General features: G+C 45.2%; 1 protein-coding gene across 2 annotated transcripts in view; it reads right to left on the bottom strand.

Annotated features, from left to right (window-relative positions):
• The window catches only part of LOC110498677 (spermine oxidase), a 30,953-nt gene extending 11,253 nt beyond the window's left edge, over positions 1-19,700 (bottom strand). Inside the window, exons 1-3 of one of the 2 annotated variants that reach the window (XM_090210733.1) lie at positions 19,373-19,700; positions 10,709-10,943; positions 6,206-6,432 (exon numbers count right to left, since the gene is read on the bottom strand). In XM_090210733.1, the coding sequence (XP_090066859.1) occupies positions 6,206-6,432; positions 10,709-10,916 (435 nt within the window). In that variant the 5' untranslated portion in view covers positions 10,917-10,943; positions 19,373-19,700. Of the gene's footprint in view, positions 1-1,321; positions 4,094-6,205; positions 6,433-10,708; positions 10,944-19,372 lie in introns of those variants that run through there. The other variant, XM_090210734.1, reaches the window with a different exon arrangement.
• Positions 19,701-25,688: the final 5,988 nt, after the last annotated feature.

Below are 25,688 nucleotides of genomic sequence, written 5' to 3'. Positions count from 1 at the left end.
TTTAGAGGTTTACACCTCACTCTTTTGTTTTAGGGTAGAGAATTTAAAAACCCTATTACTTATTCATGCACATGTCTCCCCTCCTTATGCAACGTGATAAGTATAAATACATGTGTCACGTTGGGGTGTGAACGTTTAAACGTTAAAAGTTTAAATAACATTGGGATACTTAACTTTAACTATGAAACAGAAAGCATGTGTTGGAACGTGGTAACAGCTTCTTTTTCTAACAACAAAACGTTTCTTTTGCAGACACTCTTGTCCAGAGCAATTAGGGTTAAGTGTCATGCTCGAGGGCACAGACAGATTTTTCACCTCAGGGATTCGAACCAGCAACCTCTCAGTTACTGGCCCAACCTATTAACCGCTAGGCTCCCTGCCGCCTTTTACACTTAGATAGTGGCTATCTAGAACCTAAAAGGGTTTTTCACATGTCCCCATATGATAACCCTTTGAAGAACCCTTTTGGGTTCCATGTAGAACCGTTTCCACAGAGGAAAAGGGTTGCCCGTAGAACCAAAAAGGGTGCTCTTATGGGGACAGCTGAAGAACTCTTTTGGAACCTTTTTTTCTAAGAGTGTAGCCTAAACATCCTTATAAGCGCCAAGTGTGCTTGATAAATAGTGAAAATCAGCACAAAAGCAATAAATGGCATTATAATGAGTAAGCGCCGATATGACAATAGTCAAAAATAGTCTATTATTGTCAGGTCTTGCTTACATGGTGTGTGTCTTAACGTAATTGCATCAGTTGGAGCATGTCCATGTCACATAAACAACAAAGTTGGTGAGCGCGTTACTGATGTTGTTTTTTTGCTTGAGGGCCTGCTCTCTCAGTGATTACATTTTGTGCTGATAATAGTCCCGTAGCATTATCACCGGCTTGTTCTATCCAAACGGTGCTGTCCCTTCCTCTCTCCGGTCTCACCGTTTCATTTGGTGGTGGCTCGGACACCTGCTCAGTGCGCACCGTTCAGGCTTTTGTGCTTAGGCAACTCAGATGGTGGAAAGAAATTAATCATGACATCTCTGATGATTATTCTTCTGATTCTGAGCCTCAGCCTGGAACATACTGTACACCGCCGAGGCCTAAGCACAAAAAAACTAGAACGGTGAGCACTGAGCAGGTGTCCGAGCAACCACCAAATGAAACAGTGTGGCTATATAGAAACAAAGTGGTGGCAACAGAGAGGGGCGCCTCGCTTCTAGTCCTTAGGAAACTTCGCAGTATATTGCTTTTTTATGTTTTATTTCTTACATTGTTTGCCCAGAAAATCTTAAGTGTTATTGAACAATTACATATCAGAGCAGCGTCAACTTACCAGCACTTCGACCAGGAATATGACTTTCCCGAAGTGGATTCTTTGTCCGAACTACCCAAGGCATTTGACCTAATTCCAGAGGCTGACCCAAAACAATGCCGCCAGAGAAGTGGTAGACGGAGCGGTCTTCTGGTCAAACTTCGAAGGCGCGCAGACCATCCACCGTTTCAGAGTATATTACTCACTAATGTCCAGTCTCTAGATAACAAGGTAGATGAAATTAGGGCAAGGGTTGCTATCCAGAGAGACATCAGGTATTGTACCATACTCTCTCGTGATATGCTGTCGGAGTCGATACAGCCACCTGGATTCTTTGTACATCGCGCCAACAGGAATAAACATATTTCAGGGAAGAAGGGCGGGGTTGTATGTTTCATGATTAACGACTCATGGTGAAATGTTTTATTTAACTAGGCAAGTCAGTTAAGAACAAATTCTTATTGACAAAGGCGGCCTACCCCGGCCAAACGCGGACGACGCTGGTCCAATTGTGCGCCGCCCTATGGGACTCCCAATCACAGCCGGATGTGACTCAGCCTGGAATCAAACCAGGGACTGTAGCGATGCCTCTTGCACTGAGATGCAGTGCCTTAGACCGCTGCACCACTCGGGAGCCCCCTAAACATACAGGAATTCAAGTCCTTTTGTTCACCTGACCTAGAATTCATCAATCAACTGCCGACCATATTATCTCCCAAGAGAATACTCCTCGGTTATTGTCACAGCCGTTTATATCCCCCTTCTAGCCGATACTACGACGGCCCTCAAGGAACTTCTCTGGACTTTTTGCAAACTGGGAACCATATATCCCGAAGCTGCATTTATTGTAGCTGGGGATTGTAACAAAGCAAATTTGAGAACAAGGCTACTAAATTATATCAGCATATTGACTGTAGTACGCATGCTGGCAAAACTATGTATCACTGCTACTCTAACTTCAGCAATGCATACAAGGCCCTCCCCATGCCCTCCTTTTGGCAAATCTGACCACGACTCCATTTTGCTCCTCCCTTCCTATAGACAGAAACTCAAACAGGATGTACCCGTGTTAAGAACTATTCAACACTGGTCTGACCAATCGGAATCCATGCTTCAAGATTGTTTTGATCACGTGGACTTGGACATGTTCCGGGTAGCCTTAAATAATAATATTGACGTATACGCTGATTCAGTGAGTGAGTTTATAAGGAAGTGCATAGTAGATGTTGTACCGACTGTGACTATTAAAACCTACCTTAACCAGAAACCGTGGATAGTTTGCGCAAAACTGAAAGCACGAACCACCGCATTTAACCATGGAAAGGTGACTGGGATTATGGCCAAATACAAACAGTGTAGTTATTCCCTCCGCAAGGCAATCAAACAAGTGAAATATCAGTATAGAGACAAAGTGGAGTCGCAATTCAACGGCTCAGACGCGAGACGTATGTGGCAGGATCTACAGACAATCACGGACTACAAAAAGAAAACCAGCCACGTCACGGACACCGACGTCTTGCTTCCAGACAAACTAAACACCTTCTTTGCCCGCTTTGAGGATAATACAGTGCCACCAACGCAGCCCGTGGGCTCTCCTTCTCCTTGGCCAATGTGAGTAAGACATTTAAACGTGTTAACCCTCGCAAGGCTGCCGGCCCAGACGGCATCCCTAGCCGCGTCCTCAGAGCATGCACAGACCAGCTGGCTGCTGTGTTTACAGACATATTCAATCTCTCCCTATCCCAGTCTGCTGTCCCCACATGCTTTCAGATGGCCACCATTGTTCCTGTACCCAAGAAAGCAAAGGTAACTGAACTAAATGACTACCACTAGCACTCACTTCCATCATTATGAAGTGCTTTGACAGGCTAGTCAAGGATCATATCACCTCCACCCTACCTGTCACCCTAGACCCACTTCAATTTGTTTACCGCCCCAAAAGGTCCACAGACAATGCAATTGCCATAACACTGCCCTATCCCATCTGGACAAGAGGAATACCTATGTAAGAATGCTATTCATTGACTATAGCTCATCATTCAACACCATAGTACCTTTCAAGTTCATCATTAAGCTTGAGGCCCTGGATCTCAAACCCACCCTGTGCATTTGGGTCCTGGACTTTCTGATGGGCCGTCAACCTCAGGAGGCTAAAGAAATGTTGTCACCTAAAACGCTCACAAACCTTTATAGATGCACAATTGAAAGCATCCTGCCGCCTGGTACGGCAACTGCACCGCCCACAACCGCAAGGCTCTCCAGAGGGTGGTGCGGTCTACACAATGCATCGCCGGGGGCAAACTAACAGGACACCTACAGCACCCAATGTCACAGGAAGGACCAAATGATAATCAAGGACAACAACCACCCGAGCCACTGCCTGTTCACCCCGCCACCATCCAGAAGACGAGATCAGTACAGGTGCATCAAAACTGGAACCGAAAGAATGAAAAACAGCTTCTATCTCAAGGCCATCAGACTGTTAAACATCCATCACTAACACAGAGAGGCTGCTGCCTACAGACAGACTTGAAATCATTGGCTACTTTAATAAATAGATCACTAGTCACTTTAATAATGCCACTTTAATTTAATAATGTTTACATATCTTGCATTACTCATTATGTATTTTATACCATATATTGCATCTTGCCTATGCCGCTCTGTCATTGCTCATCCATATATGTATTCCTTTACTTACAGTAAAGATTTGTAGTTTTTTTGTGTGATTAGGTAGTATTAGGTAGTTTGTGTGTATTTGTGTGTATTAGGTAGTTGTGGAATTGTTAGATTACATGTTAGATATTGCTGCACTGTCGGAACTAGAAGCACAAGCATTTCGATATACTCGCAATAACATCTGCTAACCATGTGTATGTGACCAATGCAATTTGATTTGATTTAGACTTATATAGGAAAAGGCAAGGACAGAGGGGGGCATGACTTGAAAAATGTTCAAGAGCAGTTCAAATGACTGTTTTAGCTGTCCCAGAGTAAAGTTCACATTCTTTTCCCATGGAATCAGAACGTTTACGTTTATCATATCTGCACTGAGTTGCATTGTAGCCACAAAGGTCATGTGATAATATGACATGATATTCGATTCCATAACCTTATCATCTTGTCTTACCTCCCTGGTGGAATGTTTCACACACAAAGACCAGGCTCCTGTTCATTAGGCACCAAAACGGAAGAAAACAGACTGAAACGGGGAGGGACTACCCGACAAGGGCATTTTAAAATTCCTTAGCAAAACTTGAAAACCTTTTCTGTTGCATGACCTAATGACCCCGACCCAGGATGCAGCACACCTTTGTTGACAATATAAAACAGCCTCCGGTTGAAATGGGATCCTCAAGAAACACATTTTTCGAAGACTAAATAAAACGTACAGCTATTTCTTGTCCGTTGCCTCACAGTCACGAAACACTAGACCTAAACCAACAGGATGTCTACGTACCGCACATCGTCATGCGAAACAAAACAACAAGTCAGCCTTGTTATGCTAATCCTACAGCTTAGTTAATTATGCTGATTTCCAGGTGGATTAGCGCAGTTGTAATGATACATGGTGGGGATAACCGTTTTCTGCTACTGTAAGGATGCACGTCGGGGGGGTTAGCCTAATGCATAGCGATGCTCTGCTGTGTCGATGCTGCTGCAGCACAGAGGTATGCAGACTGACACGCAAGCAATCAGGAGAAAAGCATTGATCACACTGTATGTTGCAGCTCCCTAATTATTACCAACGATGGTTTTAGTATGAAGATATGTAGAAGCGGCTTCCAGTAGGACTCCTCAATCGCGCTTGTCGGCGATGCCATGGAGACGTTGGCTAGCTAAGCTCATGCGCAGAAACACGTTATCGGGTATAGCGGTCGTCTCACGCCGAACTGTGCATGCGCAGGCCGTCTAAATCGAAAGGCACTCCTTAGACACTAAGTCATTTTGAACACTTTCACCATGTTGTAGTCATAACAAGTTCAGTTACTTATCGGCTCGAATCGAAGACGTGCTTTTAGATTTCAAGAAAATCAACAGCTGAAAAGGAAGAATTTTCCCACTTCTCTCATGAACTTCTCAGAAGTCTCGCAATGTTGCGCCTCTGGGTTTAGAAACTCTGCGTTATAACCGTGTATTATTCCTGTTCGTACAGTGTGTCCATAAAGGAACGGGTGCTGCTGTGGAGAATGCTGTGTGAAGGTGAATAGAGAAAGTGCTTCTGTGTTCAAGTGCCTTGAAATGGTTCCAGTTCCGTAAGCGTTCCCGAACATCCGACGTCACCACAAGCTTGATTACACCTCTTTCTGGCCCACCCAATGTGAATCCTTTAAGAACTGACTGGCATGTGTTCTTTATTGGCAACTTTGCTGCTTGCAACACTTATGGAACGGAACTATTGCGAGATTTACTCAGGAACACAGACAAAGGGAAGTGTGTCGAAAGCGTCCCCCTTTGCTCTGCACCGTGTCTAATTGCACAGATCTGAATGGTAGTGGGGGGGAAGCCAATGTTGTGTGACTAACACAACTCTCTGAGGTAGCTGAACACGCTTCACTGGACCACGGTGAGTTTCCCTGCAAGCCTGTATTGAACACACACGCACCTGTATTGAACACACACACACACACCTGTATTATACACACACGCACCTGTATTATACACACATACACCTGTATTATACACACATACACCTGTATTACACACACACACACGCATCTGTATTATACACACTCGCACCTGTATTATACACACACGCACCTGTATTATACACACTCACCTGAGCATATGTGCCACTTTGTACGTACAGTATCTACATTCAGTCATGGGTGGCTCCCTTCATGTGCACACATCAGTGGTAATCTGGACACACACACACACACACACACACCTCTCTACCCTCACCTCATTGTAGAGGTCACTGAACTCCTCGACCAGGTCCTTGGGGATCCTGGTACCGCTGTTGGTCTGGTAGTGGGCCACGCCGTTCTTGGTGTACAGGCTGATACGGCCCACGCTGTGCTCGCCGTCCGTGGTGTGCTCCAGCAGCCCGTTGTCCTCCGCCAGGTGGTACACCGGGTTCCCGTTAGCGCCATGGATCCAGGTGGCGCCGAGCTCCAAAGTCGTTTGTCCTGGAATAGAGAGAGGAGAATAAGATGAAGAATGTGGTCCTCTCTTTAGCTCAGTTGGTACAGCATGGCGTTTGCAATGCTAGGATAGTGGGTTGGATTCCTGGGACCATACATACAAAATGTAAGCTTTGGATAAACGCATCTGCTAAATGGCCTAAAAATATATAATAGACTTAGTCACTGTCCCAATATGAAACAATGTTTTGGCATAGCAAGTAGTGGGGATTTTGGGACAGGCCTAGGTTCTGGTCAAAAGTAGTGCAATATATTGGGAATAATGTGCCATATCAGATGCACCTTTGGGGTTACACTTACAAACTTTGTTTACCTACCCCCAAGAACTTGATTGTTTGTGTCAATTCATTTGGGAATAAGTTGAATGGAATGGAACTTGAATTCAATTAAATAAACAGAGAAATGAGAACAGGAAGTTGTTTTAATGGAATGGAAGTGCAAAGGGAGTGCAATTAGAGGGAGTCAAGTCAAAGAATGTGACTGCAGCCTACAGGACATTTTGAGGGTGCCACAACCACCTATTCGAGAGATACTTGTGATTGAAACGACTTCGTAGAGAATGAGGAACAGGGATAAATATAGATATTTTTAAATATTGAATTAAAGCCATGTATGGCAATGGGAGTAATCTTCTAACTTGTTCAGCTCAAAGGGGATTTCGCAGGACTAACCACACATCCATCCGAGAGATAGAGACAAATTCCCCAATCACATTTCACATTTTTGAATTGGGAAAGCTTAATTGGACTTTGCAAAGCACACATTCTGATCCAGTGTTATTTTGGGAAGGCTTTTAGCATTAGCACTGATAGCGTAGCCCCATAGAGAATAGACGGGGGGGGGGGGGACTGTTTGACAGCTAGATGCGAGTGCGGGGGAAACAACCTGATGATTACACACAGACATGTCGAATGTCTCAGTGAGTGAGGTTTCAGCTTACAGAAAATGTAAATTATTCAAGAAACAAAAAAACACCCATTCAGTCATAACCCATGAAATTCAAAGGTTGGGTTTAGCATAATTTCCACCGCGTGTTGTTTCCTCACTCACTCTTTGTACTGTAAGGTTCACAGCGTCATGTCTTACCGTGTCACGTTCTGACCATCGTTCGTGTGTGTTTTCCTTGTTTTAGTGTTGGTCAGGACGTGAACTGGGTGGGCATTCTATGTTGGATGTCTTGTTTGTCTATTTCTATGTCTGGCCTGATATGGTTCTCAATCAGAGGCAGGTGTTAGTCATTGTCTCTGATTGGGAACCATATTTAGGTAGCCTGGGTTTCACTGTGTGTTTGTGGGTGATTGTTCCTGTCTATGTGTTTTTTCACCAGATAGGCTGTTTTAGGTTTTCGTTACGTTCATCACGTTCTTTATTTTGTAGTGTTTGCATTGATTCTTGTTTTACGTTTGTTCATTAAAACATGGATCGCAAACCACACGCTGCATTTTGGTCCGACTCTCCTTCACATACAGAAAACCGTTACAGAATCACCCACCACAAAAGGACCAAGCAGCGTGTCAACAGGCAGGAGCAGCGCGAGGAGACGTGCAATAAGGATTTCTGGACATGGGAGGAAATCCTCGACGGGAGAGGACCCTGGGCTAAACCAGGGGAGTGTAGCCGCCCAAAGGTGCAGCAGGAGAAGAGGCAACAGGAGCAGCCCAAAGAGGAGGTATGGACATGGGAGGACGAATTAGAAGGAAGAGGACCCTGGGCTCAGCCAGGAGAATATCGCCGCCCCAAAGAAGAACTGGAGGCGGCGAAAGCGGAGAGGCGCAGATATGAGGAGGCAGCACGACGTAGCGGATGGAAGCCTGAGAGGCAGCCCCAAAAATTTCTTGGGGGGGGGCTAACAGGGAGTATGGCTACGCCAGGTAGGAGACCTGGGCAGACTCCCTGTGCTTACCGGGGGGCTAGAGAGACCGGACAGGCACCGTGTTATGCAGTGGTGCGCACGGTGTCTCCAGTGCGGGTGCATAGCCCGGTGCGGTATATTCCAGCTCCGCGTGTCGGCCGGGCTAGATTGAGCGTTGAGCCTAATGCCATGAAGCCGGCTCTACGCAGCTGGTCCCCAGTGCGTCTCCTTGGGCCGGCTTACATGGCACCAGCCTTGCGCTCGGTGTCTCCGGTTCGCCTGCATAGCCCAGTGCGGGCTATTCCACCTCGCCGCACTGGCAGGGCGACCGTGAGCATTCAACCAGGTAAGGTTGGGCAGGCTCGGTGCTCAAGAGCTCCAGTGCACCTGCACGGTCCGGTTTTTCCAGTACCACCTCCACACCCCAGCCCTCCGGTAGCAGCTCCCCGCACCAGGCTTCCTGTGCGTGTCCTCGGCCCAGTACCACCAGTGCCAGCACCACGCATCAGGCCTACAGTGCGCCTCGCCTGTCCAGCGCTGCCAGAGCCTTCCTCCTCTCCAGCCTGTTCAGAGCTGCCAGTCTGCATAGAGCTGCCAGTCTGCAAGGAGCTGCCAGTCTGCATAGAGCTGCCAGTCTGCAAGGAGCTGCCAGTCTGCAAGGAGCTGCCAGTCTGCAAGGAGCTGCCAGTCTGCATAGAGCTGCCAGTCTGCAAGGAGCTGCCAGTCTGCAAGGAGCCGCCAGAGCTGCCTTTCTGCAGGATGCCGCCAAAGCTGCCAGTCTGCAAGGAGCCGCCAGAGCTGCCAGTCTGCAAGGAGCCGCCAGAGCTGCCAGTCTGCAAGGAGCAGCCAGGGCCGCCAGTCAGCATGGAGCAGCCAGGGCCGCCAGTCAGCATGGAGCAGCCAGGGCCGCCAGTCAGCATGGAGCAGCCAGGGCCGCCAGTCAGCATGGAGCAGCCAGGGCCGCCAGTCAGCATGGAGCAGCCAGGGCCGCCAGTCAGCATGGAGCAGCCAGTCAGCATGGAGCAGCCAGAGCAGCCAGTCAGCATGGAGCAGCCAGAGCTGCCAGTCAGCATGGAGCAGCCAGTCAGCATGAAGCAGCCAGAGCTGCCAGTCATCATGGAGCAGCCAGTCAGCATGGAGCAGCCAGAGCAGCCAGTCGACCAGACTCTTCCAGATCTGCCAGTCGACCAGACTCTTCCAGATCTGCCAGTCGACCAGACTCTTCCAGATCTGCCAGTCGACCAGACTCTTCCAGATCTGCCAGTCGACCAGACTCTTCCAGATCTGCCAGTCGACCAGACCCTTCCAGATCTGCCAGTCGACCAGACTCTTCCAGATCCGCCAGTCGACCAGACTCTTCCAGATCCGCCAGTCGACCAGACTCTTCCAGATCCGCCAGTCGACCAGACTCTTCCAGATCCGCCAGTCGACCAGACTCTTCCAGATCCGCCAGTCGACCAGACTCTTCCAGATCCGCCAGTCGACCAGACTCTTCCAGATCCGCCAGTCGACCAGAATCTTCCAGATCCGCCAGTCGACCAGAATCTTCCAGATCCGCCAGTCGACCAGAATCTTCCAGATCCGCCAGTCGACCAGAATCTTCCAGATCCGCCAGTCGACCAGACTCTGCCAGATCCGCCAGTCGACCAGACTCTTCCGGATCCGCCAGTCAGCCAGGATCTTCCAGAACCGCCAGCCAGCCAGGATCTGCCGGATCCAACCACCTGCCTGAGCTTCCTCTCAGTGCTGAGCTTCCTCTCAGTGCTGAGCTTCCTCTCAGTGCTGAGCTACCCATCAGTCCCGAGCTACCTCTGTCCCGAGCTGCCCCTCTGTCCCGAGCGGTCTTTAAGGAGGGTAACCTATCTAGGGACGCTAAGGAGGTGGACTAAAACTGTTATGGAGTGGGGTCCACGTCCAGCGCCAGAGCCGCCACCGCGGACAGATGCCCACCCACACCCTCCCCCAGAGGTTTAAGTTGTGCGTCCGGAGTCCGCACCTTGGAGGGGGGGGTACTGTCACGTTCTGACCATCGTTCGTGTGTGTTTTCCTTGTTTTAGTGTTGGTCAGGACGTGAACTGGGTGGGCATTCTATGTTGGATGTCTTGTTTGTCTATTTCTATGTCTGGCCTGATATGGTTCTCAATCAGAGGCAGGTGTTAGTCATTGTCTCTGATTGGGAACCATATTTAGGTAGCCTGGGTTTCACTGTGTGTTTGTGGGTGATTGTTCCTGTCTATGTGTTTTTTCACCAGATAGGCTGTTTTAGGTTTTCGTTACGTTCATCACGTTCTTTATTTTGTAGTGTTTGCATTGATTCTTGTTTTACGTTTGTTCATTAAAACATGGATCGCAAACCACACGCTGCATTTTGGTCCGACTCTCCTTCACATACAGAAAACCGTTACATACCGTGCTGAATGCTTTGAACTCTCCCTCCGACGCGGTCTGACGCCTCTAGGACTGTGACATCCGTGAAGCCGCTCTCCAGGAGGCTCTTGGTAGCTGCGAGGCCGGCCAAGCCCGCGCCGATCACTACTATTCGAGGCTGTCGACGAGTGCGGAGGTCTCTACTAAGGGGGTCATCAGTGCTGTCTGAAGATATTTCGCAACTTTGCATGCCGTCCAAGCTCCTCTTCTAGGGGGTCTGAGGGGGAAGCAGAAACAGAGAAACCGTTAGTTAAAAACAAGGAGAGCCTTGGGGGGGGTCTAGCGGAGTAAAGCACTAACTGTGGAACCCATACCGCTGCCAGCACGGGTTCGAATGGGACTCCTTGCCCTCTCATTCTTCCTCACTGTCCTGTCCAATAAACATGAATGGAATGGGACCGCACACAACAACAACAACAAAAACAAACAAAGCAAGTCAGTTTCACGCGGGCAAGATGAGGACAGAAAGTATCTTTTCACACAGAGTAAGATAGCATCCTTGGGTATCGGTGGGTACTCGATGGAGTGTTTTCAGTTCAAAGTAAAGGCCTCCGTACACAGTACTTGACCACAAACCCTCTTTCAGATCAAATACCCGTTATGACATCAATCCGTTCCGGAAACAGAATTCCATCACGCCTTCCCAAGTACGCATACTTTGAGTGTGAAAGGGTAACAGGTTCATCACGTTATTACAACAGGTTTTGATATTTCGTGGCCTAGTGTGGTCTAGCTGTCTAAGCCACTGTGTCTGGAAAACATACCTACCCTTGACCTGGTTAAAAACACCTCACTGTTACATGGCTAACAAGTAGCTGCGCTGTGTAGTTGGGGCTTATTATATTTAAGCAATAAGGCCTGAGGAGGTGTAGTACATGGCCAATATACCATGGCTAAGGGCTGTTCTTATGCACGACGCAATATGCCTGTATATTACCCATATACCACAAACCCCTGAGGTGCCTTATTGCTATTGTAAACGGGTTACCAACGCAATTAGAGCAGTAAAAATACATGTTTTGCCATGCCCGTGGTATACGGTCTTGAACCACTCAGTGTATAATAACGTACAGACAACTGTGTCTGAGGCAACCAACGCAAAAAGGGAGCATACTGTATTTAAAGCGCATCTCGCTGATTCCATTATACTAATCTAATATTGTCTCGAAACAAAAACGCTAAGCAACACCAAATGAACGAGGCCCATTCGGGTCCTTAATGGACTGTTTTGGGGCGACAGGGCATTGCAGGGTCGAAACGTTGAGGTGAAATGAAACACGTTTTTCCCCTCACAGACTTCCTTCCACCTCTCTCATTGAAGTGGTAGTGTGTGTGTGTGTGTGTATACGCAAGTGAGCTGAACTGTACCCCAGCACCTTTGCCAAATGGAAAATCGGCACATTTGACACAAAGCAGGCAGAGGAAGAAAGGACACAGGAGAAGAAGAGAGAGAAAGAAAGAGGGGGAATTTTTTTTAGGAAAAGCAAGGAGAGTCAAAGAGAAAAAAGTATGTCTGTGTGAGAAAGATGAAGAGGAGATGGAGGGACCAGGGAGGAAAATGCAATTATGAAACAGACTAAACAGAGTAGTAACGTGTTCCATTCCCCCCTCCATCTTTCAATTGTTGCATCCCTGAGAGCACCCCCCCCCCCCCCCCCCCCCAGATGTGAGACCATATGCTACCTTCAGTTCCTACATGTGACACACTGCACTCCACTCCCCTCTCCCCCAAAAAACCTCCCCGCTCTGTCACCGTGGCAACGCTGCTGCACATGGAAATGCTGCGGCACCATACTGAGAAATGTCTCCCAATACTCACAAGAAAAAGGCAGTTTCTCCGGGAATCGGGGTCAAAGGGTCAAACCGGTTCAGTGAATCCGTTACCCCTTCTATTTAGAACTGTAGCTCAGTCTGAAGCATGCTGCTCATCTGAGCTTCCCGAAGGTTTGCTGTTTCCTGTTTTAAATCACACCATATTGGTACACAAAGTGCAAGAGGATGCAGCCAAAACGACAAACCAATTTGAGTACACTTACTATCACCCAGACCAAAATGTGGATTATAAACTGGGCGGTTTCAGCCTTGAATGCTGATTGGCTGAAAGCTGTGGTATATCAGACCGTATTCAATGGGTATGACAACTTTTTTTTTTTATTGCTTTAATTAGGTTGGTAACCAGTTTATCATAGCAATAAGGCCCCTCGGGTGTTGCCAATATACCACGGCTAAGGGCTGTAACTAGGCACTCCGCGTTGCCATAATATAATGGCCATATACCACACCCATTCGGGTCTTATTGCTTAATCATATCACATGCAGTGTAGAAACTCTGGGAACTAACTGTCTCTTTACACAATGTGTCATGGGCAAGGCGTCTCTTCGAAACCGGTTTCAAACTAGCTGTGTGTAATAAGGCTCGAATAGAGTACACAGTGGGTGTGTTTACACAGGCATTTTTTCACTAATTTGTATTTTGACTAATCAGATCAGCTCTGAAAAAGATCTGATGTAAAAAGATCTGATGTGATTGGTCAAAATACCAATTAGTGGAAAAATATCAGAATTGGGCTGCCTATGTAAACGCAGCCTAAATATCTCACGAAAGTCAGACACCAACATTACAGGCAGTGTGCAGTGTGGATCATATTCAAAATGCTGTACAGACTATGGGAACTAATATCGTTCACAGTGTGTCGCAGAAAGGTTAGATACATTTCAAGCACAAGCAGCAGTGATTGCAACACTAGAAGTTCAAAACCTTCTTCCCAGCTGTGTTCACCTTTAACCTCACAGCTGTCTGCATCCCAAGACTGAGAGTGTTAACTTAGTAGTGGGAAATGATCATCGTAGCGGGCTGAGAAGGAAGAAAAACATGTCTGGACAAGTGCTAGCTGGCTGGGATGCATCCCAAATGGCACCATATTACCTATATAGTGCACTACGTAGGGAATAGGGTTCCATTTGGGATGTGTCCTCTTTCTGCATCTGTTTTGTAGCACTTTACAAAGGTCAAAAGTAGTTGTAATATATAGGGAATAGGGTGTCATTTGGGATGTTTTCTCTGTCTGCATCGATTTCTTCACATTTTATATGTTTACATACCCTACATTGCTCATCTCATATGTATTTACTGTACTCAATACCATCTACCGCATCTTGCCTATGCCGTTCTGTACCATCACTCATTCATATATTTTTATGTACATATTCTTCACCCCTTTACACTTGTGTGTATAAGGTAGCTGTTGTGAAATTGGTAGGTTAGATTACTCGTTGGTTATTACTGCATTGTCGGAACTAGAAGCACAAGCATTTCGCTACACTCACATTAACATCTGCTAACCATGTGTATGTGACAAATAAAATGAGATTTGATTCATTTGACTGTGATGCCTTACCTGGAATATTCACACGATCCTGAAAAGTTCTGATCATATCTCAATTAACTCGATCAACAAAGTTGTGGTATTTGTCACAGATGACAAACATTTAATTCTAAAAAAAAAGCATAATGCAGTGATATTACTTATTATTTCAGAATGGATTCTCATTTGGCATAGCAATGGCGGTTTCTACGTATATAGGCCATGTTTAGGAACAGAGGATTAGTCTTGTGGCCTTGAGGCATGGAACGAATAGCCTCAACCGAGCAGCAGGGGGGGGACCTTATCAGCAAGAATTGAGTGCCTACACACACATACTGTAACATCCCTCTGTTTGAGCAGGCTAAACTAGCTAGCTGCATTAGCTAGCTAAGTAAATTAATCCCTCCCTCCCTCATTTTGGAATAAATGCATTTGTTCAAAACTGTGCTACTATTGTCTTTCTCTCTCTTTGAGTCAACAACTCACCAAATTGTATGCACTGTAGTACTAGCTGGCTGTAGCTTATGCTTTCAGTGCTAGATTTGTTCTCTGATCCTTTGATTGGGTGGATAACATGTCAGTTCATGCTGCAAGAGCTCTGATAGGTTGGAGGATGTCTTCCGGAAGTTGTCATAATTACCGTGTAAGTCTATTGGAGGGTGTGAGAACCATGAGCCTCCTAGGTATTTGTGTTGAAGTCAATGTACCCAGAGGAGGCCCGAAGCTAGCTGTCCTCCGGCTACAACATGGTGCTATCCTACAGAGTGCTGTTGAGGCTACTGTAGACCTTCATTGCAAAACACTGTTTCAATAAATTATTTGGTGACGTGTATATATTTAGTTCAGTTTTATAACAAAAAGTATACCTTTTTAAATGTTTCACTGTTTTTATGAAATTCACTGAGGACGGTCCTCCCCTTCCTCCTCTGAGGAGCCTCCACTGGTAAACACACGAACACACACACTAATAATGCTCCCGATAATGACGATCCTAATTATGACAACATTCATCCATTTCTTTGGGCTAATAGGCATCCCCGGGTCACCTCACAACTGAAACGATGGTGGAGTTAAGAGTCAGCTGACTAAGTGCCTGCGGGCTGAGGAAACAATGAAAAGGTATTTTTACTGCTCATGATTGTCTTTGATTGTCATGATTGAAATGTTGACACACACCAACACACACGTGCTCTTCTCATTTGTGGTGCAGCTTGTTTCACGGACCCCAAAAAAATACAAAAGTAAGTTGTTGTAATGTAATTGAAATGAGAGGTAACGGGGGATGAAATGGACCTCTTGCTAAGTTCAGGCAGACACATGTAAGATAAGCCACGAGCACACCGCGGGCCTCCGTGAGGATACAGCGGGGTGTGATGTCTCAGTGACCTTATTGTAGGTCACTGAGACATTTCCTGTTGACCCGGGAGGAGGACCCACAGTGGAGCTCACCCAAGGCCGATAAGGTAAAGGTGTCCGCACGCTTCCCAGCCAAAACAGCCCAGAAGAGTTTGTGCATATACTATGATGACATTTTGACGGTTTTTTTTTCCATTCGTTTTTGACGTCGGTGAAGGTTTTTTTCACTTCCAGCCGAAGTTTGGAGCTGAAGTCTACGCCCCGTTCGTCGGTGATTGGTCAACAGTAGGGATTCTTCAATAAAGTCTTTGTTGTCATTCAACGAGAGACGACTCATTTTCATGCACATCTTTTCATTGATAACTACGGCATCAAACGTCTTAGCTAGATTAAAAATTAGGCCACTAAGATCTCCTCTTGGTACCAGGGGGCAGTATTTTCATTTTTTGGAGAAAAAAAAAAACGTTCCCGTTTTAAAACAGGATATTTTGTCAGGAAAAGATGCTAGAATATGCATATAATGCATATAACAGCTTTGGATAGAAAACACTCCAACGTTTCCAAAACTGTAAAGATATTGTCTGTGAGTATAACAGAACTGATGTTGCTGGCGAAAGCCTGAGAAAAATCCAATCCGGAGGTGCCCCAGGTTTTGAAAGCGCTGTGTTCCAATGACTCCCTATTCAGCTGTGAATGTACCAACAGTAGTGATGATCACGCTCCCGCATGCGGGTTTGGGAGTCACAAAAGGTTAATTCGGACTATTCTGAGGAAGTCTACACTGGCTAAGACGTCTCAAAATTAACAAACACCACTATTTCCGCTTTTTTTCCTAATTTTATTTTTAGGGCCAAAACCAAAATGTGGAGATCTTTTTTTGTTATTAGTGCTAAGGCTGAGTCCTCAATCTGTGTTAGGGCTGCCTCTCATCAAGTGAGAGGGAATACGAGATGAAAAAGATTAAGCAAACACGTTTCCCCATGTGTTCCTTCCCCCGTCCCCACAACACAAGGTGACACGCCTAAACAGGCAAAGTACCCCTACTCATCCTTAAGACTACAGTCACTCTACAGAGGCATGTAAGCCTAGCGGTTAGAGGTCTCTGGTTCAAAACCCCTGAGGCGAAAAGGTGGAAAAATCTGCAGTTCTGCCCCAGTTAACCACCAACAACTGCTCCCCCGAGTGCCATGGACATTGATTAAGGCAGATTCAGAGAGGTGGGATTAAATACGCAAGACACATTTCGGTTGAATGCATTCAGCGTGCAACCGGCTAGGTATCTCCCTTTCCCAGAGGCTAGAAGGGCCTGTGACTATGTAATAAATGAGACACAGAGGGTCCCAAATAGCGCACAACTTGGGGCCCCGGTCAGAAGTAGTGCACTGTATTGGGAATAGGGTGCCATTTGGGACAAACTGTTAGCGGGCCCTGGATTCCTTCAGTGATTCTGAAGAAAGATTACAAAAATCGGAAAGGAAAGGAAGTAACAGAAAAGCCTGCTCGTGACATATGCCTCTCCAAAGCTTTATTCCTGCATCCACATTTACTTGGGAAGCAATTGGTGATGCGTATGCAAGCACTACCATAAATCACTGTGTAAAAATGGCATAACACGCAAACTCAGCCTTAAATTTCGGAATCACAGGAGAGCAAAAAGATATTGAATGTCCCAGAACAGTGTATTTACAGTGTTGCATATACAGTGAAGCTGCCTACTGTAGTCCTATTACAGTAGTACTATGATACTACTATACTTTACTACAAAACAGCTGTAAGATTGTTTAAGATCACAGAATGGGGTTGCTGTTTCACAGGTCACATACACGCTCTGTCACACTCACGCGTGCATGTGCACACCCACACAGACACACACTTCTTTCTCTCTCTCTCTCTCTCTCCTTGGACCTAGACATAGAGCCGCTGTGATTCTATTATCCCTGGCCGGTGAATGCACTCGCCACATGTCACCACTCCTCTCTCACCCGTCATGCCGCAGCATGCAGATTAATGGGGGGCTGGACCCGGGGTGGGGAACTCTACAGGGTGTGACCTAGAAACGAGCAACCTAGCCTACATTTGACTGACGTGGCTCGAGTTTGCTCTTTCCAGGGGCGGGCCAGGGCATAAAAGGGACTGTAAGGTTAAAAACAATCAGTCTGCCTGTCATTTGTTGAGTTGTAAGGTCACCACAACACCCTTTTCCTTCCCAAATACCAGCCTTCCTAAAAAATACATGTAAAAAAAAACACACACACCATTCCTCCATCCATCTCCTCCTCATCTGCACTTCAGTCCACTCCACAGCTGCTTTCATGCCATACCCGACAACCCTGGAACATCTCTGGTCTGGATCAAACCCCCTAGTGTGCCCTACGGTGCTTGCTAGTGTGGCAACATGACATCTCACTTCCTCAAAACCTCAGACATCAAAAAGGACAAGAGCCCTCTAGCCTTAGGGGCCCAGGCCCCGTGCCAGACAGGCCCCAGACATTCCACACCTCTCTCCCAGCTCCGGTGTTCCAGAGCTGGGATGTTAGGGCTAGGGGACGGCCTCTGGCTGGCAGTGCTAGAACGGATGCTTGGGTGTCATCCATTCTGGAGCCATATAAACAGGAGTGTGGTGCTCCTAGGACTAGAGTGGCAATGCCAAAGGTAAGCAGCAGTTAAACGGGTACCGCCCCGTTAGGGGAACCGGTTGGAATGCGCTCCTTCACGTCAGTATTCATTTGTGTACACCGTACCAAAACACTTTGCAACCGAAAATGCAAATGAGTGTTTCGTATTGGACAAATTCAGAGTATTCCCTCCCTATTTCAGTCTGTTTTCTTACATTTGGTGCCGAGTGAAGACCCAGGTTGCAATAAACTCATTCACAAGCAAAAAGGGCAGGGACAGGAAGGGAGATTATCAAGTCAGGTGGTGCACAATGGACAGTAGTGCCTTTTGAAAATGTTGAAAACAAAGAGCGGTAATTCTGAACGGTGAAGATATGTGGATACCACCCGACAGCATGGAGTTCAGACAGATCATATTATTTACCTCACGTAATGATAATACTTCACTTGATTTCTAGAACAAGGCTATCACACCTTCAGGCAATGTGCATATGCTGGTAATTATTAATGCATAAACTAGTGGAATTTCGCAAGAACCGATGTGGTTATTTTTTTTCCATCTATTTTCTTATTCATTGGGTTACAGATAAGTGGCTGGGATTTAATCAAGTTACAATAGCATTGTAAAACAAGTCAATTGAATGAAATGATATTGCATCCCATTAATATTCTATTCAATTCATTAAAAAATGAAGAGGGATAAATACAGGCAAGATAGAGACGGAAAGAGAGAGAAAATGTCACTGAAATGATCTCAAGTTTATTTTGCTGACCACAGAGAAAGTAGCCTTGAGTTCCAGACAGGCTATGCACGGCTATGTGTATCTCATCCTCTGCCACGTAATAGTCAATGTGGCAACACAGACCACAGTTGGAAACAAAGAAGAACGACTAGTTCTTTTCCTGTGAGATATCCTGATTCCTTGTAACCATTCAACCGGGAGACATATCGAGTCAAAACGGAATAGAAAATACAATATAATACACATTTTTACACAGAATGAAACTTAGGCTATAGCCATAATGCTTTGAAGATCTAACCGCATAATTTCACAAAGCGATGTGAATAATGAAATTGCGATCATTTGCGTTAGATTTTATTGGCCTAATACAGCAGCACATAATTCAACATTTGGCATAAATAGACTTTTCCTACAACAAGTACACACCATAGCCTACTGACAGCTGCAGCTCAGCTGTTTACTTCTTTGCTGTCCACAATGTTGATGAATATTATAACCTGAGACAAATGGCGTTTCACATGTTTTACCTTCTACGAAACAAGCTTGATTTCAGGAGGCGCTCATTACCTGACTCCGTTAGTCTTCAGTTTTAAACGTGAGAATTCTCCTCTTTTCCTTTGTGTTTTCCTCGTACCCGGCTCCGCTTTGTATTTATATGTGCCTAGAAACCAGAAGCAGCCAGTTCCCTGTTGCCGCTGCCTCCCTGCTTAAAGGAGCAGTGCAAAAACGTGATTTCATTTATTATTATTATTTATGTATTTACATTTTATGGTATTTCCGCGCAATGAGATCGCAATAACATTCTGAAATTTGGGAAATTATGATAATGCACTGTTAGTTTAAGAGCTTTTGGAAAGGAAAAAAAACGCATAAAATTTCAACCTGTTCAGGTGGGATGGAGTTTTGGTCCTTGTTAAATGGGATCCTTAGGACTTCCCTTCCCTGACTGAAGCTGATATTTACAATGGTTACAGTAAGGGTTATGGTTAGGGTTGGGTAAGGCTTATGGTTAAGGTTATGGTTATGGTTAAGGTATTGGTTAAGGTATGGGTTAAGGTTAAGGTTAGGGTACGGATGTCCCAAGAATCTCGGATAGCACTGATCATGGAGTTTTTGGCCTAGACGATGACATCACAACCTGAATATTCTGACCAATCACATATTTTATTTGTATAATATGTATCCTCTTACTTTGAAGTGGTATGTGGCTATGCTCTAGACTAGTCCAGACAATCCTATCCGCCAATCAGGGCTGTGTATGTAAATATATTTGCAACTGCATCAACACACCCACACGATCAGACTAAGAATTTCAATGGCAATTGAAATATATTTGGAGTTATTTTCATTAAAATAAACACACACAGTGATTTATTAGACATACAGTGATGATTAATTTTTTTTTTTTTAAAGACTGCATTGGGTCTTAATTAATATGAGCAACCCTGACCTGCCCAGCCAACAGTGCCTGAGGTGAGTGCCCACAATGGCTAACTGAGAAAGGATAATTTGAGACACCACAAATTGTAATTGTATATTGGCCAACAGCTGAGCTATTCACGTGCCAGACTCTAAGGCCTACAGTAAATTAACTCTGCAGGTGCTGGGATGTGAAAATGCTCAACTAAACTACAACCAGGGCTAGAGTTCTAAAATTCTAAACTTCCCTAAAATTCCCAGTTTAAAAAAAAAAACCTGGTTGGAAGAACCCTGGAATAAGGTATACTGAGTATACCAAACATTAGGAACACCTTCCTAATATTGAGTTGCACCCCCCAAGGCTTAAAAATCTTTCTTTAACCTGTCTCCTCCCTTTCGTCTACACTATATATATATATATATATATATACCGGCCAGTTTATTAGGCAGTTTATTAGGCACACCCACCAGGTCGGACCCCCCTTTGTCTCCAGAAAAGCCTGAATTATTTGGTGCATGGATTCTACAAGTCGGAAACGTTCCACAGGGATGATAGTCCATGCTGACGCGATGGTATCATGCAGTTGCTGCAGATTGGATGGCGTTACACCACCACCAGCAGCCTGTACTGTTGACACCAGGCAGGATGGGTCCATGTCGCTTCAGTCACTTCTTTTGCCAATTCTAACGTTCAATCAAACAGTAACTGAATGCCTCATAAACTACATGGCCCAAAGTATGTGGACATCTGCTCGTCGAACATCTCATTCCAAACTCATGGGCATTAATATGGGGTTATTCCCCCTTTTGCTGCGATAACAGCATCCACTCTTCTGGGAAGGCTTTCCACTAGATGTTGGAACATTGCTGCAGGGACTTTCTTTCATTTAGGCACATGAGCAATAGTGAGGTCGGGCACTGATGTTGGGCGATTAGGCCTGGCTCGCAGTCGGCATTCCAATTCATCTCAAAGGTGTTTGATGGGGTTAAGGTCAGGGCTCTGTGCAGGCCAGTCAAGTTCTTCCACACCGATCTCAACAAATCATTTCTGTATGGACCTCACTTTGTGCACGGGGGAATTGTCATGCTGAAACAGGAAACTATTGCCACAAAGTTGGAAGCACAGAATCGTCTAGAATGTAAATGTATACTGTAAAGTTAAGATTCCCCTTCACTGGAACTAAGGGGCTTAGCCCAAACCATGAAAAACAGCCCTAGACAATTATTCCTCCACCACCACACTTTACAGTTGGCACTATACATTTGGGAAGGTGGTGTTGTCCTGGCAACTGCCAAACCCAAGATCATCACTGCAAAGAACGCATTTCTACTGCTCCAGAGTCCAATGGCGGCTAGCTTTACACCACTCCAGACAACGCTTGGCATTGTGCATTGTGATCTTAGGCTTGTGAAGCTCCCGACAAACAGTTATTGTGCTGATGTTGTTTCTAGAGGCAGTTTGGAACTCAGTAGTAAGTGTTGCAACTGAGGACAGATGATTTTTACATGGCGGTCCCGTTTTGTGAGCTTGTGTAGCCTACCACTTTGCAGCTGAGCTGTTGTTGCTCCTAGATGTTTCCACTTCACAATAACAGCACTTACAGTTGACCGGGGCAGCTCTAACATGGCATAAATTTGACAAACTGACTTGTTGGAAAGGTGATATCTTTTGACGGAGCCTGGTTGAAAGTCACTGAGCTCTTTAGTACGGGCCATTCTAGTGCCAATGTTTGTCTCTGGAGATTGCATGGCTGTCTGCTCGATTGTATACACCTGTCAGCAACGGGTGTGGCTGAAATAGTCGAATACACTAATTTCAAGGTGTCGCCACATACTTTTGGCCATGTAGTGTGTAAATATACACATATATATTGCACCTGGTGATTGAAAACGTGCATCTGGTAACCCAAAATATATATATATTTTTAACTTTATTTAACTAGGCAAGCCAGTTAAGAACAAATTCTTATATACAGTATAATGACGGCCTAGCAACAGTGGGATAACTGCCTTGTTCAGGGGAAGAATGACAGATTTTTACCTTGTCAGCTCGGGGATTCGATCTAGCAATCTTTTGGTTACTGGCTCAAAACTCCAACCACTAGGCTACCTGCCCGAATATATACATACACTACTGTTCAAAAGTTTGGGGTCACTTAGAAATGTCCATGTTTTTGAAAGAAAAGCACATTTTTTGTCCATTAAATAACGTCAAATTTATCAGAAATACAGTGTAGACATTGTTAATGATGCAAATGACTATTGTATCTGTAAAAAGCATTTTTTTAATGGAATATCTACATAGGCGTACAGAGGCCCATTATCAGCAACCATCACTCCTGTGTTCCAGGCAGGCCCAGGGTCAGGCCAGGCCAGGCAGAGGTCGGTAATCCAGAGTAAGGGCAAAGGCACAGGATGGTTGGCAGCCTCAGAGTCAAGACAGGTAATGGTCAAAACCAGGAGGACGAGAAAAAGACAGACTGAGGAAAAGCAGGAGCTGAGACAAAACGCTGGTTGACTTGAACGAACAAGCCGAACTGACACAGACAGACAGAAAACACAGGTATAAATACCCAGGGGATACGTGGAGAAGATGGGCGACGCCTGGAGGGAGGGGTGGGGAGACAAGCACAAGGACAGATGAAACAGATCAGGGCGTGACACCAGGGACTGAATGTTAGAGAGTAATTTACTCAGAAGAGGTGGATGGTACGCACGCCTCCTGAGTCTGACCAGGAGCCCACTCCTTCTTTCTCTTCTCTGGCATCAGGCTTTTTGGTTCAGCCCCCGGGATGAATGGAACTGACTCTGGGTGTTCAAACAAAGGATCCAATTCAGGGTTATCGCATTTCTGGTTGAAATGCCAATCTAATATGCAAAGGTTATTTTTGGCTGTGGGTAATGATGCAAGCAACGTTCTGAGCAAATAATGTAAGAAATAACACAAAAACAACAAAAAACATTTTTAATAAATAATGCAAAGTTGGCTAGTGTAACAGTATAATTTTAGACCGTCCCCTCGCCCATACCCGGGCGCGAACTAGGGACCTTCTGCACACATCAACAGTCACCCTCGAAGCATCGTTACCCATCGCTCCACAAAAGCCGCGGCCCTTGCAGAGCAAGGGGAACTACTACTTCAAGGTCTCAGAGCAAGTGACGTCACTGATTGAAACGCTATTTAGCGCCCACGCTAACTAAGCTAGCCGTTTCACATCCGTTACACTCACCCCCCTTTTTGACCTTCCTCCTTTTTCCGCAGCAACCAGTAATCCGGGTCAACAGCATCAATGTAACAGTATAATTTTAGACCGTCCCCTCGCCCATACCCAGGCGCGAACTAGGGACCTTCTGCACACATCAACAGTCACCCTCGAAGCATCGTTACCCATCGCTCCACAAAAGCCGCGGCCCTTGCAGAGCAAGGGGAACTACTACTTCAAGGTCTCAGAGCAAGTGACGTCACTGATTGAAACGCTATTTAGCGCCCACGCTAACTAAGCTAGCCGTTTCACATCCGTTACACTAGAAGCTAGAAACAGGGTCGCCATGTCTGCTGACGCCATCCTGTGTGTGTAAGCAGGAAATCCAGCATCCAACAAGGATTTCAGGAAACCTGGGAATTTTTGGGAAAGTTACTGGAATTTTTCAACCTGAGTTGGAGTGAATTCCATTTTCAATTCAGTCAATTCAGGAGGAAACTGAAATTCCTATTCCATGTTTTACTTATAGAGAAGCATTGTGGGAAATAATAATTGGATTCTCTGTTGAACTGCATTGAAAAGGAATTGTCCCCAACCTTGATAACAACCAAATGCTTTTGTAGACATCTTAAAACGACAACCATTGTAGTACGGTGTACTGTTGAAATATGTGTTCTCAGTGTGTTCAGCAACCATCATGGCCAAACTATAAACTGTGTGGTCCTACAAATAGGTCTTTGTCAGAGTTTGTCTGAGAGTAAGAGTGGGCAGTTGGCAAAAGCAAAGCGCTTTCATTGCATATACCCACAAATATCCATCTGTGGGTGCTCCAGGGGCCCGGGAACTAATCTGCCTTTTGTTTCCAGAAGGTCATTAATAGCCCATGCACAGTCCTGCAATCAGTTAAACTTTTTAGTATTAGTTGATTAAAGAGTATCTTCAACCCTCCCATCAGAGAGCACTAGACTAGAAGATAGAAGGGATGTGAGGACAGCTACACTCCCCTATGTATGTCACGTTCTGACCATAGTTCTTTTGTGTTTTCCTTGTTTTAGTGTTGGTCAGGACGTGAGCTGGGTGGGCATTCTATGTTGTATGTCTAGTTTGTCTATTTCTATGTTTGGCCTGATATGGTTCTCAATCAGAGGCAGGTGTTGGTCATTGTCTCTGATTGGGAACCATATTTAGGTAGCCTGTTTTGTGTTGGGTTTTGTGGGTGGTTGTTTCCTGTGTCAGTGTTTGTGCCACACGGGACTGGTTTCGGTTTGTCACTTTGTCTATGTTCAGTTTTTTTGTATTAAAAACCCATGGACACTTACCACGCCGCATATTGGTCCTCCGATCCTTCTCGCCTCTCCTCTTCAGACGAGAGGAGGAAATCCCTTACAACGTATCTATTTGGTGAAGCATATATTTTTTTCGATTTGGCTCTATACTCCAGCATTTTGGATTGTTTCATATGAGACGACAGTACAGAATGTCACCTTTCATTTGAGGGTATTTTCAGACATATCTGTTTTACCGTTTGAAGAAATGAAAGCACCTCATGTATCTAGTCCCCCCCCATTTGAATAAATTATTTTTTCCAGAAGTATTTGGACAAATTCACTTATTAAAGTAGTAAAAAAAAATGTTTTGGGGTCCCATACTCCTGGTACACAATGATTCAATCAAGTTTTTTACTCTATGATGCATTTGCAGTTTGTTTTGGTTGTGATTATGGTTCAGACTATGTTTTGCCCAGTAGTAACTGAACAGTGAATGATGTATTGTGTCATTTTGGAGTCACATTTATTGTAAATAAGAACTGATTATGTTTCTGAACACTTCTACATTAATGTGGATGCTACCATGATTATGGATAATCATGAATTAATCCTGAATAAGAATGAGTGAGAAAGCTACAGAGGAACAAAGGTCATACCCCCCCCAAAAAAAATCCTAAACTCCACTGTTATTGGTAATGTTGAGAGGTTAGCATGTCTTGTGGGTATGATCTTTGTTCCTCTTTAACTTTCTCACTCATCTCACTCTCCTTCATGATTATACTGTATGGAATCATGGTAGCATCCACGTTAAGGTAAACGTGTTCAGAAACATATTCTATTGTTATTTACAATAAAAGTGACTCCAGAAATACTTATGACACCTTCAATTGGGAGGACTAGATACAGTACATACAGTGCCTTCATTTCGAAAAGGTAAAGCAGATAGGTATGAAAATACTCTCAAACAAAGGGTACCCTCAAAAACTCTCAAAT

This window comes from Oncorhynchus mykiss, chromosome 19 (assembly GCF_057628025.1).
Source record: "Oncorhynchus mykiss isolate SJ-2025 chromosome 19, ASM5762802v1, whole genome shotgun sequence".
Lineage (NCBI taxonomy): Eukaryota > Metazoa > Chordata > Actinopteri > Salmoniformes > Salmonidae > Oncorhynchus > Oncorhynchus mykiss.
The sequence above is the reverse complement of the archived record's forward strand: the minus strand, read 5'-3'. Positions and strand labels throughout refer to the sequence as shown.